We start from the raw sequence: 14,136 nt of genomic DNA on the forward strand, positions 1-14,136 counted from the left end.
ATGCCTAAACCTGCACACTTTATGCACTGGTGCACTTTAAAATACAAGCAAATGTTCAAATTAAAAACTACTAAATTGCTAAGTTTGCTATAATATTTATCCAGAAAGCATGTTTAACCCTGACCCCCTCTCTTTCGCCGTGAAGACAAGGCAAAACTACTAAACTGTACTGGAGAAAAAAAGTATCCTGTTCCATGTAAACTAAACTTTTTCTCCTCTATCTCCATCTTGGCCCCAGCAGTTAATTATAATGGGTGCTAAAATGCCAGAGCTGGTAAACACTGCATTGGCTCTATGCAGATTAGGCATTGGATAGGCTTTTTATGCACAAATCGTATATACTGTTACATTTTGTTTTTATGGAATACATTTTTATGTAAACTGCATTTTTTATATTGCAGAGCAGCACGTTTTTAGAACATACAAACCTGATCTATGGCAGCACAAATATTGTATCTTATATTAGCATACTATTGTATCTTGTATTGTGTAAGCTGTTGATTAATGTACTGTATTTGTAGTTCAAGTTATACCTTTTATTGACCAGCTTAAAAATGAAAGCTTTAAAGATGGTTTAGATCCTCTCTTCAGGCTTTATATAATTTTCAAATGCTATTACAATTCACATAAATTTATACACAAAATAAAGGGAGGAGCAGTGAATTATAGGTAATAAATGACATTATTGTTTTCTTAACACACTTGAAGGTATTTTACAGACTGTATGGATATCCTGGTAATATAGTCTTATATGGGCTATATAGATAGCCATCCCAAAACCTTGCATTTTTCATAACTAAGTTATCAGTTTCAGTTTTAAAACTTTCAGCATTATTCAATGACTAACATGGTACAAGACTCTACTACTGCTATTCTGTTTTATGCTACGCTTTGTAATGGATGACAGTTATGTGTATTACAAACATATATTGTAATGAGCCTAGCACACCTTATAAGCAGCAATGTCAACGCTATACTTTTCCCACATACACTAAAATTTTGCCATGATCTTGGATAATTATCACTAACTGTTAAGGTTTCTGTGGGGGAATGGATACTCCCCTGTGATCTAGATGTTCCTGCAAATGCATAGCACCCTTGGAGTATGCATTTGTGGAATCGGAGGTCAGAAGTGACAGTCCATGTACAATATATGACAACCTTTATCCTGTCACTAGTTTACTTTCAAGAGGTGCAATCTGACATGCTATGCAAATAAAGACTAGTTTCTCTACCAGAAAAAAAGTGATGCAACACACAATGACACCTTATTAAGTACAAGGTCCTTCTAGAGACCAGGGTTTTACCATTTACACAGCAAATATGCTCAAAGCACCAGAAGTTAGGAGACAAAGAGACATTACTGCAGTTTTTCCTGTTTTTTCAAACAAAATGCTTCAGTAAACGTATGGCCCTGTGGATACCTCAGCAAAACATTCTTGCATGCCAAAAAAAATATACAGGTAAGCAAAAGATACTAGTTGACTCTTGAACAGTGAAAACAACTTATGGAGAGAACTATTTTCCCTGCAACCTCCTATTGCAGTTATAGGAATCTCCAGAATCATCCAAAGGGGCCAATCCATGCCACTGTGCCTCTGTTCTTTTTTAGACTGGACTTCACTTTGTCCTATTTCCCAGGAGTCAGGAATATTAAGGATCAAGCTGTGTCCCATTACTTTAAGGAAAGACATGTAAAGGTAGAACCTGTTTATAAAACAGAGTCATTCCAGATACTGCTAGTAGCACCTGTAAGTTTACACAAAATTTATATTTTTGTACATGGAAAGGAATCCTGCCTTAGGGGTCACTCGTCCAAACTAACTGTGCAATACTTAAGACTGTAAAATGTAATTCAGGCAGCTACCGGTGGTCCACATTTAGAATGATTGTTTCTAGTTACGTGCGTGGATGTCCTGTGTGTGGCCAAAATAATGTCCCTAAGAGGGCACCAGTTGGGTCTTTTATTTTATTTCAATAAATATTTTCTCTTCTTTTATTGTTTGGGATCATGTAGAGAAGTTTTTTTAGATTTGAGGGCTGTCATTTTTTGAATATCCATCCGGATAATTCATCAATCTATCACACACAATCTAATTGTTGAATCAAGCCTATTTACAAGATTTTGTCAAAATGTCATTGCCATTATGTAAGTAGCAGAGGGTGGAGCCGCAGTTCACTTCTAAGAATAATGTTTGTCTCTGCTTTAAACACATCCACCTCAAGATTTTATCTTCTAAGTTTACTTTGAGTTTCCCTGGTAGACTAACTGTTTTGGCCTGGATTAATCAAGCCATCAACCACATTTTTTTTCATGTATCCCTTTCAAAACCTGTAGATCTCAACTGGTATTCTGCACTTTCAGGTCCCAGTTTAAAGTGAAAGAGTTATTGGACTGAGATAGCACATGTCAGTACCTGGTGCAATGGAGGATTAATGCCCTTGGGTTCTTCTAAAGCAGGGATCACTATGTCTGACCTCATGGACCACATGGTTATACTTACCTAAAAGAGCATTGGAGAAATAAACATATAAAATATTACAATCAGATGAGAATTAGTATTCGCGGAGCGGGGTGACTGTTGTAATGGTCGAAACAATACTGATGCGTACGGCTCGGCAACGGTTGCCTCATACAATTTAAGATTACGCTAACATCACGCTGCGCCTCCCCTGTGAATTTAGTGCAATATAAAAATTGTCATTCAGAATATATGAATGTATTAGAATACTATTTTTGTTTTGTTAATAATAAAACATAAAAATTGCAAATATTGTCCAAATTTTTCTCACAGACCACTGGTTGGCGACCCCCTGCTCTAAAGGATTTTGGTGTCCCTCATTCAGTGAATGATTTTCTAATAAACTGTGAGTGACCCTGCCAGTGAAGGGTCCTAAAGGGGATTAATATCACAGTTTTCTGTCTGCACAATGAACCTGTTTAGCGATCTGGAGCTGTTCCTGTTGGAAAAGAAAGTGCTGTTTTTAATGCCTGTCCCATGCGTGTAAATCTTTGGTAAAATGCATTCAGACAACGTGTTTATGCATTCTTGCACTTTTTCTGCTGGTTCTTTTTAAAAGGTGCTGCAGGAAACTGCTTCTGATGCCATCTTCAGGAAACCAATTTAAACTTGCTCAATGCAATTGGAAGTTGCCTAAGCCCTCTGCAGCAAAGCTTATCACTTCTTGCAGGATGCTCTGCTAAACACCAGGCAGTTCCTTATGTTCTGCACCTTGGCTATGTTTAGGACCTTCGTTTGTCTGTCAAAGCAGAGGGGTCATTTGTTTTCATGACAATAGGGCATTCTGGAGTATGTCACACCCAGCATAGCATAAGGAGTGGGATTTTTATTGGTACAGAAAGCACAGCCAGAACAGGCACAATTTTGATAATATCATGGTAGACATGGAACTTTCTGTCTGCAGGGCACATCACATTATGGTTGGGGTATATCCACTCATTTAATGAATTCTTCATTTAAAACAACTTTAGTATACATGGAGTTCAATGACAAAGGTGCTAAACTCTTACAAAAAAACTAATATTTTCCATATTTCTTTTTCTAACTTCATGCGCCATAGTGACTTGACTGATCTAGCAAAGTGTATTTGGTTAAACTTGATATTTTAGATTTTATTCTTTACTGTGAATCTGAAGTTTTTAAGGCAGACTGATTTCAGGTTATGCCCTCCTCCACTGCCGACAGCTTTGTGATCTCTGTCACCCGCATCTCCTCTGCCATTTCATCCACATTCAGCATATTTTCTCTCACTTTCTCTCACTTAGGCCACTGATATTGTTAACTCCTGAACATTTGTGCTGAAGCCACATTGTCCTGACATCCTGCTTATTATTCAGCATCCTACAAATGTCAAGAACGGGTTATAAATGTACAACGCACTTATGATCCAGGCACTGTACAAAAAAAAAAAAAAGCAAGTAAATCATAATATGCCAAGATAGTGTACTTGCTAATAATTTATTCTACAGCCAGCATGCTACTTGTTCCAGGAAAATGACTAAATCACTGAAGCCAAAAGCATTATTACAGCCAGGTGACTAGTACTTTCAGAAGCAAGTGTATGCTAGTTATATTTTCTTCATGTTAAAGTGATTCTGTGCTCTATTTTAAAGTTTTGAGCTAAGAGTACTGTCCAAGGCAGTGTTTCTCAGCCATGAGAAGGTTGCTAGGGGTTCCTTAAGCAATTTGTGTCTCTCACGTTGGATTAAGTGGCACCAATGATCTTTTTGGTTATCTGTAAGGATGACTTTCTTCGCTGCGTCCAGCAATGTAGGAAGAATTATTGTAACTGACGACCACACTAATGTAGTGTGAGCTGTGTATATAGTATTTAGAATGAGGGTTACCTTAAAGTAATTTCAAAGGTTCAGTCATAGTAAAAAGGTAAAGGTAGTCTGGTTTAGGAGATAATACCACAAGGTATGCATCTTTAGTATCCAGAAAAATATGTTCGGCTGTGGATATCCAAAAAATGTGGGCCAGCCATATAACTGGGCACAAGTTTTACCCCATACCAACCGGCTCTGCTAAAATAAGGGCTATAAAGTATTTGTAACTTGAATGCAAAGCACGTTACAAACCAATATAAGTGAGCAATCAAAAAAAAAAAAAAAAAAAGGTTTATAAAACAAATAAACTGTCAGTCTTGTGAAAATGAAGCGCTAAACTGGCAATCTGGCTGCTCTCCCTGCCCTGCATACACTACAACTTCCACTGTGCACCGCTGTCCAGCTGCACAAACTACATAGACCATCATGCATCGCTTCGCCAAAAGACTACAAGTCCCGTCACACGGGAGAAAAAAATAAAATAACATAGATCAAGTCAGCGTTTAGGACTTTATCGATCTCATTATAAGTCATTTGCTAACATTATGACACCGGCAAGCATTTTAGTATTTCTCACGCCGAATGTGATGAAAACTGGATAAGACTTCATTTCCCATCACCCTCTGCAGCACTCACGGGTCGCTATAAAAGTAGTTCAGCGCATGCGCACTCCTAGGAGCTCATGATTAACAACTACAATTCCCGTCATGCCGCGGTTCCGCTGTGAGAGGCCCAGTGGGGTGGACTTCATGTCCCGGCATGCTCGGCGGTTTAGAGCGGGGGGCGGTGTCAGCGGCGGGCGGAGGCGGCTCAGAGACTCTCAGCGCAGAGACACGGAGGAGGAGAAGGGAGAGCGGCGCTGAGACCGGGGAAATACCGGGCTGACAGGCACAACGCTGGCCACACGCCCACAGGGGGAGAAAGCGAGCAACGCAGGCCGGTGCGCTAACCCCGAGTCACCGGGGAGATCTCTGGAGACGGACGCGGCACACCGGGCTGTCACAGCTTAGCCAGCCGCCTGTGGAGAGCCCAAGGGGGAGCGGAGTCTAATCCCCTTCCTCACCGCCCCCCGCGGAGAGTCAGCGCTGAGCCGGGGCCCGGGGATGATGTGACCATGCTGAGCGTGCCCGGAGCAGCCATGAGCGGCCGAGAGCAGCAGGAGCCGGCGGGGAACGGTCAGTGTGGGCACCGAGGAGGGAGGGGGAGGCGGCCAGTGCTGGAGGGTTATCCCGGGGCATGTGCAATTGGCAGGCTGCTCGTAGAAGAGCTGCCACAGCCCAGAACACCTTGACTATTTGTATTTAATCAGCGTGCCCAGTGTCCACCCATGACAGCGCCAATGTAGCAAATCTCCTTCACGGCTGCGATCCATGCGAGGAGGATGAATTCTCAGGGGGGCCAATTTGAGACAGTCTCATGTACTCTCTATACCCGGGGGTGTCTCATCCACACTCCACAGCCGTCTCTTATTTCCTCTGAGCACACTCTTCCCATTCCTTTCTCCACATTTGTCTCAGCTTTTCATGGCAGTATTTCTGCAGCCTGTGCGCCTGTTCAGCACATCGATCTCCTCCGAGCTGACAATAGCACGAGAAAAGTGCCAGCTATTGCTGCTAACTCTGGGGAGCTGCACACTGTGACATGTGTCACTTTATTATTGCACCACATTCATCTCTCATGGCCAGGCCTGATCATTCGGGGGCTACCTGAGCTTTGCCTTCCAGCCTATCCTCCAGGATTGCTGCTGACAAAGTACAATCCATGGTTTGTTACATGATCCAATTTAGAAATGGTGTGCCTACAATCTTGGTGACATCATGGTGTGCTTCTTCTCACACAAAATAGCTACCTTGTCAGACAATTCTACCTCCGCCACCGCTGTCACTCACAAGTACAGTTCTGTAATCTGATGAAAACTGCAGGGTCTTCCATCATCATCATCACCCATTTCTCCTTGTTAGCACCTAACAACATTATTATTTTATTTATCTACCATAAATAAGGTGTGATAGCATGTCATCTTCTCCATCGCCTCCCCTCCTCCCTCAGTTCTAATTAAAAGGTGCCATTATACCCTCACAGGGGTGGAGGAGGGGCAGAGGGTCAGGGGACATGTGTCTCAGCTCAGGTGACATTCATTGTCTGAGTGCCTCTGCTTTTTCCTTTAACCCTTTTGGAGATAGTGAGGCAGGGAAAATGGTCATTCTGGGTGTCTGCGGTTTGGTATTCATTGTGCTGATAATATAGGAAATTGGCAAAACAAAATCTAGGGTAGGCAACATTTATATTAATAGTGTGTAGGCTCATCTTTATTATTCTCATTAGTTTTTAAAATTCCGATTATTGTCTTTCGTCTATGGATATTCCTCATTTAGGGAATGGCGAGATAATGTGTGCTCTGAAAGTACATTGCAAATCTCCTTTTCCCATGGTATACTGTTTATTTTTTGTGTGTATTATATAAAATGTGTCTGTGTCCCAGGCAAAACAATGACACAGAGGGCTTAACAGCCAATCATTGTGAAGGGGAGGTGCCTGGAAAAATATCACACTCATATATATACATATTTACATTTACACAGTCTGCAGGAGCTTGAGGTGGCAGGAGGAAAAGGGGCAAGTCAGAAGTAAGTGCATGTTTAGTCTATAGTTATTTATTAGAAGTATTATGGGTTTTTTATTTCATTTGGAGTTATTTTTATGCATTGTTTGTTTTTTTTTTGTTTGTTGTTTTTTTTTTGTTAAGTTGTACCACTGTTTTGTTGTAGTGTGAGGCAGTGATTTAGCTGGTAGTATAGATTATTGCTTTGTCTAGGCTGGCTTTATCGGTGTTTAACTCTACAGATTTGGGTTTACTTGAAGAGGTTTCTTTGTTGCTTGCTACATTTTGTAGGGTATGTGCTATACTTAGTAAATTGCTGGATACAATGATTGTATAATCCTATATTCTGGATTGTAATTACATTTATAGATTATATTATAAATACAGTAATAACATTTGTAGATTTTAGTTCCTTATGTGATTTATTTATTTCACTTGGATTCCCCCCTCCCCCTTCCTTTACCGTTAAATAAAATGTGTGTATATATAGTGTTCAAATGTATGTACATATTGGTGTTTTTACAACTGTATACGTTGGTTTCTTGTCAGCTTCCCTTCTGACTAAGCAATGGTATCTGGGTTGTAGTTTCACTGGCTCTGCAGAAGGGTGCCTGTGATTGCATTTTTATGATACTATACATTAGTTTTTAAGAATTCGCTAGTGAGATATAATAGGATTTAGTGTTTTTACTACCATTTAGCTGTAACCCTTTGTTATGGCACACATATTTCAGAAGTTATAGGTTTGTATATGCTTGTAGTGTTCTTCTACTGGCAGCTGTGCAGTCATTAGGTCCCAATATATGCCAGACTTTTGCTTTTGATTGTCTTCTCTTTGTACTTATGTGGACTGTTCACCTGATGTTGAGCTTCTTTTGCTACATTAGGGTGCCCACAGATATGAAATGGGTAATCTGACAATGATTCCCGTGTTTGTGACAAGGTTTAGCTGTTGGGGTGGGGGAGGGGGTAGGTGGCTATTTGCCCTAGGATAGAGCTAGTATCCAGGGGGTCTGGCCTGCATTCTGAGCATGCATGGGAAAAGATCATTCAGAATCATTGCTTCATGCTGTACATTTTACTGTCATATTCCTATTGGTATAGTTGCAGTTCAGTTGCTGTGATTGTATTATTCATTTCATAGTATTGGGTAAATGGCCAAAAAGGTTATTCAGTCACTTTCATGCAATTTATTCGCCCACCATGTCAGTACAAACAATGTGACTCCTAAAAGCTGAAGCAGTTTCTGCTAGCAACAATTTTGCAGTGTGCACTATCACCAATGAAGGCATGTGAACATTTGGTATCCATGGAGAGTTTCTAGTGATTTTTTTTTCTTTTCTTTTTTTTTTTCTTTTTTGCTGCAGTTAGGAAATCTAGCCCTTTGTTCACTGATATGGAAAAAGCACATGGTTATTTGTTCCTAAAATTTGGTTGTATGTAATAATTTCTTGATAATTATACCCTTAACCATAGCAACCGATCAAATCCCTTTTTTACCATCATAAGAACGCTTAATATGATGCATTGTTTGGTTACTTTGTGTCTTGCTGCATGCTGGAAACTCTGTACAAGTTAGTTTTGTTTGATTAATGAACTAGAGTTCTCCCACATGATTATTATTTTTTTTTAGTATACCATAGAACTCCAGTTTTTGGAATGCATGAATTTTAATACCTAATTACATGTTCTACAGTAAACATAACCTGAGTAACTTTATATAAATGAGATAGCTGAATGGCCATTGCATATTTTTAACCTCAACACATATCAACCATTTATTTATTTTTTTTTTCCCTTGTAGTATAAAAACTAGTTTAGATGTCACAGCACTGGTTCAATAACTATTTAAATGCATTAATATCTATTCTTTCCATGCCAAGCTGCTTGTTCATAATATCTGTTTTTTGCTTCATTGACTAATTCAGTTATGAGCAGGTGTCACCAGCATCTCCTAGCTATATGTTTGTGACAGGATTTGTGGAATGCAAATAAACATAGTGTTAATTTATCCACAAACTCAATTGGTTGGGGGTTTTGATATATATCCCCATTTGATCCAAAGGTCTTTATAATTTTTCAGTGACACTCTGTGCTTCTCTTTAAAACATGTTTGCATACATAATTACCTGATTTCCTGAAAGTGCCAATGCTATTCAAGCTGGTCCACCTATTATTGCATTGTGCATTCACCATATTTTCCTATTTGGCCTTTATCAGTCCATGTAAATCATTTCTGTGTTTGCCTGCTGCTGTAGACTCGAATCGCCCAACATCTGTATGTCCTGGAGGTTGGGATCTCTGCGTTTTAAGAATTAACATTGTGAAGAAAGTGTGAAGAAGTTTCTAATTCATTTTGTTTTATGTAAAATGTTAGATACATAGGGAACACATATTCTGTGGTAGTGTGAGATGTGGCTCCTCACAAGCTTCTTCAGAGTTATCTGTAAATAAGTGTTTTAAAGTTGATGACCGTGGAGGAGCAGAGAAGTGGAATCTTGTGGCCGGAGCTTGCTTTAGGGTGGGGAGGATAGTTGTGAACCGGAAAAGTTTCTTATGCATGTTCCTTCTAAATGGGTTGGGGCCTCACAACTGTCAATACATTGAACTCCATGTGCAACCGAAACAACATGTTTCCTCCTAAAATGTTCTCTTTCTGGAATAGTACAATTAAATCTGGGCCACACAGAATATTTAGTTTGGTTTATTTGTTAAAATGAATGCTGTAGATGCATATTAAACTTTTACTTTTTAGTAAATAGTTTTGCTTGGGCATAAATTTAGATTGATATAAAAATTGATAGTCAATTGCACCACCACATAGAAGGTTTGGGATATGCTTCATCTTTCTTTACTTTGACTTGAGTGTCAACTACTTTCTATATATAGAAGCTACCTAGGGACGGCTTCATGCTTGATAAATGGTTCTCACCCTGTTTTATTCTACTACATAGACACGTTAAACCTGTCCTGTTAATCACAAAGAACAAAAAAAAAAAGGGTATCTCTTAGATAATCTCTTCTGAGCAGGGTCCTCTCCTCTTCCTCCTCCTATGTCTGTCATTTTCAACCCCTATTTAATGTACAGCGCTGTGTAATATGTTGGTGCTATAAAAATACTGTTTATTGGTATAGTGATTATTTTACAGTTCACCCCCAACAGTTTATTTTCTTTTGTTCCTTCAACTTATTAAAAATACATATTTTTTTGGCTGTCATTCTCTGAGCAAGTATGCAGGATCTTACACTTTTTTCTTTTTTATTAGTCTTCATAGAGATCATCATTAGAAGCCAAAGAAAGAGGTCAGTCTTGGCACCCTGTGTATCTATTTCTGTGTAGGTTTGTTTGTAATAGGCTTAATTCATATCCGTAGTAGACGACAACCCATGGCAATTAATATCTTGGTTATCTATTTTAAACAGTGAGAGCAGTAAAATATAGTTGCTGTCGGATACTGCACATTGCTTTTTGTGCTGTGCTTCTACAAATGTCAGATATTGAAGAAAATATATCTGAAAGCTTGCAGAAAAGAAAACGAAGAACTGTACAGGTTCAAAATGCATAAATGCCACAAATCTTAGAAACCTCAAATCTTTTCATTAGTTTGTCAGATGCAGTCAGTTTGCCAAGTGTCTCTATAGACAATGGTGCATGCGTTAGGGTGCAGGAAAGAAGGGCAAAGTGCACCCGAGAATGCACCATCATCCAAGCTACACAAACCTCCAACACCTGGTACTGAGTGAACACGTTAGCTTACATTTCTCTTCTAGTCTCTATATGTTTACTATAGACAGAGATACAAGATATCCAAATGGTATTGGAAGTACATCGTTATTGTAAATGTCATCCATTCAGCTTGTACTGTGCTTTTTCTTGTACACTCCATGTAATGAATGAATATTCCTGCAGCTTTTGGTAGATAGGAAAGCTTTTCTAATGCATTGGCACAAGTATTTGTGATACGCACCGAGTCATGTTGTTTCACCACAAGGTTTTCATGTAGGGTTATTTTTATAAGGTTATAACACCCAGTGTTCTCACATCACGTGGCAGTGGTGCTTAAACACTCTCCAGCGCCATTCAGGTGGTTTCCATGGCAACAAATGTATAAACAGATTTGGAATCCGGTATGTGGTGAATTAATGCAAACTGACCAATGATTGCATGAAATACACCAAGCTCAGCGTGCTGTAGGGGGATGTATATGCAGAAGTATCAGGAGTTTTAATAAATTAGGTTTATTATATATTTATATAATTTTAATTAAATTGTTTGTATTTTTATATAAATTTATTTAATATATTTAAATTTATTAACCATAGTGTAAAAAATGAAAAAGGAATAGAAATAAGACTATACAATTTAAAAAGCATAACCTGGACACATCTAATAACATGGAATAACAAAAATCTCAATGTTTTTAGACTACTTCAGTCTGATTTCTGTATTTAGTTTCACAAAGGCATGCAAAGGCGCATTTTATAGTTGTTTTTACCTGTGGAATATTAGGACCTTTATAAACATAACCAAAATTCAGCCCACCTTTTCTTCCCGACTCAACTAAAGTGGCCTTGTCCTGTAGAGTTCTTGTCATTCGGTAAGTCCTCTTGACAATCCAGGTCTCCATCTCCCACTTCTATGTCACTGGTTTGTTTCTTCAGATCTATTGGCACACGATAAAACTGAACTCTAGTTAAAAACTAAAGCTTGTTTTTGTCGACGATGGTAGACCTAAAGAGCAGCTTTACCTACATTATGCCTAGCTCCCACAGCTTCTGGCATTCATCTCTCCAATGCTTCAGATTGTGGGTGGGCACATAATATCATTGCTTACAATGCAGGATGGTGGCGGCATCATACTTCACACATGACAGATAAAACTGATGACCTTTTGAAGGTTCAGGATATTGTATTTCTGTATTCTATATCTGTTAGCCGTTCAAAGCCAAGTTGTCTTTGAACTAGCCTAATGGTGAAAAATAAATTTGGGTACATTATGTGGGGCCCTTAATACACATCTATGGATAAAAAAAAAGCACCACAAGGTATTGCACGTTTGTTGAAATTTTTTTCAGTGCCTAGTAGTTCAAGCCTGTTTGTTTTTAGCTTGTACGTGTGTTGGGGTGCCGTTACAAATTGGTTAGACAAGCAGTGTATACCCTGTATACTAGTGAACAATATAACACATTTTGATTTGTCTTTTTTTACCTTTCTTTGAAGCTTCCCCAATTGATTGCTGCGTCACATGGTACACTGAAGCCTAATATTTATACTGGGAGTTGGAGAATAACTCCTTAATCAGTGGCTCGAAAGACTGTTTAATGGGAAAATTCTGAGAGCCCCTATGAGTCTTGTACACTGTTCTGCATTATCTCAGTGTATTCAGGTCTTCCTAACACCCTTGAACTACAAAACACCTGCTCTTGTTGTGGAGAGGAGGAGGTATTATGTAGCTCAGAAAAAGACAACTGCACAGGACGTAATATTTCTTCAATATTTCTCTTCACTGAAGGCACTGTGTTGTCATTTCAACTGGAAGTTACAAGCTGTGTACAATTATTACAAGTGTTTTTCTGTACTCTCATGGTTTTTGAAAGCTGGCACAGTGTGCTTGTATTGTAGATACATACTGCCTAGGTTTTTATTTTCTTTTTTTTATTAAAATAAATATATATATATTTTTTATGCCAATCTATAGTAAAGAAACAAATTCATCTGATGGCTTTCCTTTTGTAGTAAATTTTTTATTTACCTGTAAAGCCCCTGTATGTTCACCAGCCAGAGCCCTGTAAAATATCCGGTACTTTGGTTATCCATCTGTAAAGCAGTGCTGGTCACTAGGCCCAAACAGCACCTCATGTTAAAGTAGGAAGATCCTTGGGTCTGTGTAAGCTCTGAAACAATTGTAATTGTTGGGGGGGATAGCAGGTTTATTTAAAGAATGTGTTACTTTACCTCTAATTGTCATTAAGGTTTTTATAGTGCTTGGTAGTGGGTAGCAATTGCCAACTTGTGCAATCATGTTAAAATCCATAGACTTTAGAAGGCGATTGATTAGGATCTGCCCACCCTCGGGGTGCTAGATAGGCAGATAGTAATGGGATATCATCTAGATTGGCTGACATTATCCCATAGCTATGAGTGCACTTTAAAATACAGTTTATTTTGATTATTGTATTATCTTATTGGTAACATTTCAGTCTGTATGACTCCAGGATGGTTTATACCAGTAACATTTTTCTGTAATTTATATTTGGTGTGATTTTAGTGGAATTTATAAGGGTACTAAAACAGAAACTATTGTAGTTGTTCACTTGCCATAATCTTCCATCCCCAAAATTGGCCACATTTAGATATTTCAATGTAGAAATGTCTAATAGAATTCAGTGGGTAAAGCAGGAGCTACACTTTGTCATGTGTGGATGAAGTCTGAACCTCTGCATCATATATCCAAAGTGCGTGTGAGGTTACAAGCAAAACTTAACTTCCTTTATGTCACAAGTGCAAAACCTAAGCATGTGGAATCGCTGGAATTCTGTATGCACAGCCTGTACATATGATTGTGCAGTTCACATTGCAGTCTAGCATGGTCTCATGCAATGGATACCTATTACTACTTTTTGTGTGTTATCTGCACAGGAAGGGAGAGGTGCCAGCTTAAGCTCAGTTATCAGATCGATGGTAGAGCCCTGTCGGATTTCTCCCCCCTCCCTCCTCTCTTGTGCCCTGGAGCCTGTGCTGGCGCTCTCTCCCCCCTCCCTCCCACTCTGCTGCAGCAAGGAGCGGTTGGGGGTCAGCGGAAAATATGTGGCAAGGACCTGACAGACAGCAGGCATCAGAGAGTAGGCCGCATCCCAGAGGAGAGGGGGAGGAGAGAGACACAGGACTGATATTCCTGAATAAGGCAGAAAGCTGGAAAAGGAGGGGGATGGGGGGATAGTAGAAAGTAATATAACAAAAGTGGGCAGCCTAAGGTAGACCTTGGCATACATGTAGGTGATGTGCAGTTAAAATTATTATTGTATAAAGGGTCATTCAACAACCTTAAATTTGATGTATGTGAGAGTATATGGACAAAATTACATTTGACCTTCTGCCCAATAGTGGGATTAAAAAAAAAAATTCCTGCAGTGGCTTCTGGTCACTATAAAAATGGACACTATACTGAAATTGTTTGCGACC

General features: G+C 39.1%; 1 protein-coding gene across 2 annotated transcripts in view; it reads left to right on the forward strand.

The window, feature by feature from the left end:
* Positions 1 to 5,140: 5,140 nt before the first annotated feature.
* The window catches only part of AHDC1 (AT-hook DNA binding motif containing 1), a 64,981-nt gene continuing 55,985 nt past the window's right edge, over positions 5,141 to 14,136 (forward strand). For both annotated transcript variants that reach the window (XR_011922092.1, XM_072421277.1), the window contains exon 1: positions 5,141 to 5,526. Coding sequence is in view for 1 of the 2 variants with exons in the window: in XM_072421277.1 (XP_072277378.1) it covers positions 5,466 to 5,526 (61 nt within the window). In the remaining variant the exon portion in view is untranslated. The remainder of the gene's footprint in view (positions 5,527 to 14,136) is intronic.

The sequence above is a fragment of the Pyxicephalus adspersus genome, chromosome 1 (assembly GCF_032062135.1).
Source record: "Pyxicephalus adspersus chromosome 1, UCB_Pads_2.0, whole genome shotgun sequence".
NCBI classification, from domain to species: domain Eukaryota; kingdom Metazoa; phylum Chordata; class Amphibia; order Anura; family Pyxicephalidae; genus Pyxicephalus; species Pyxicephalus adspersus.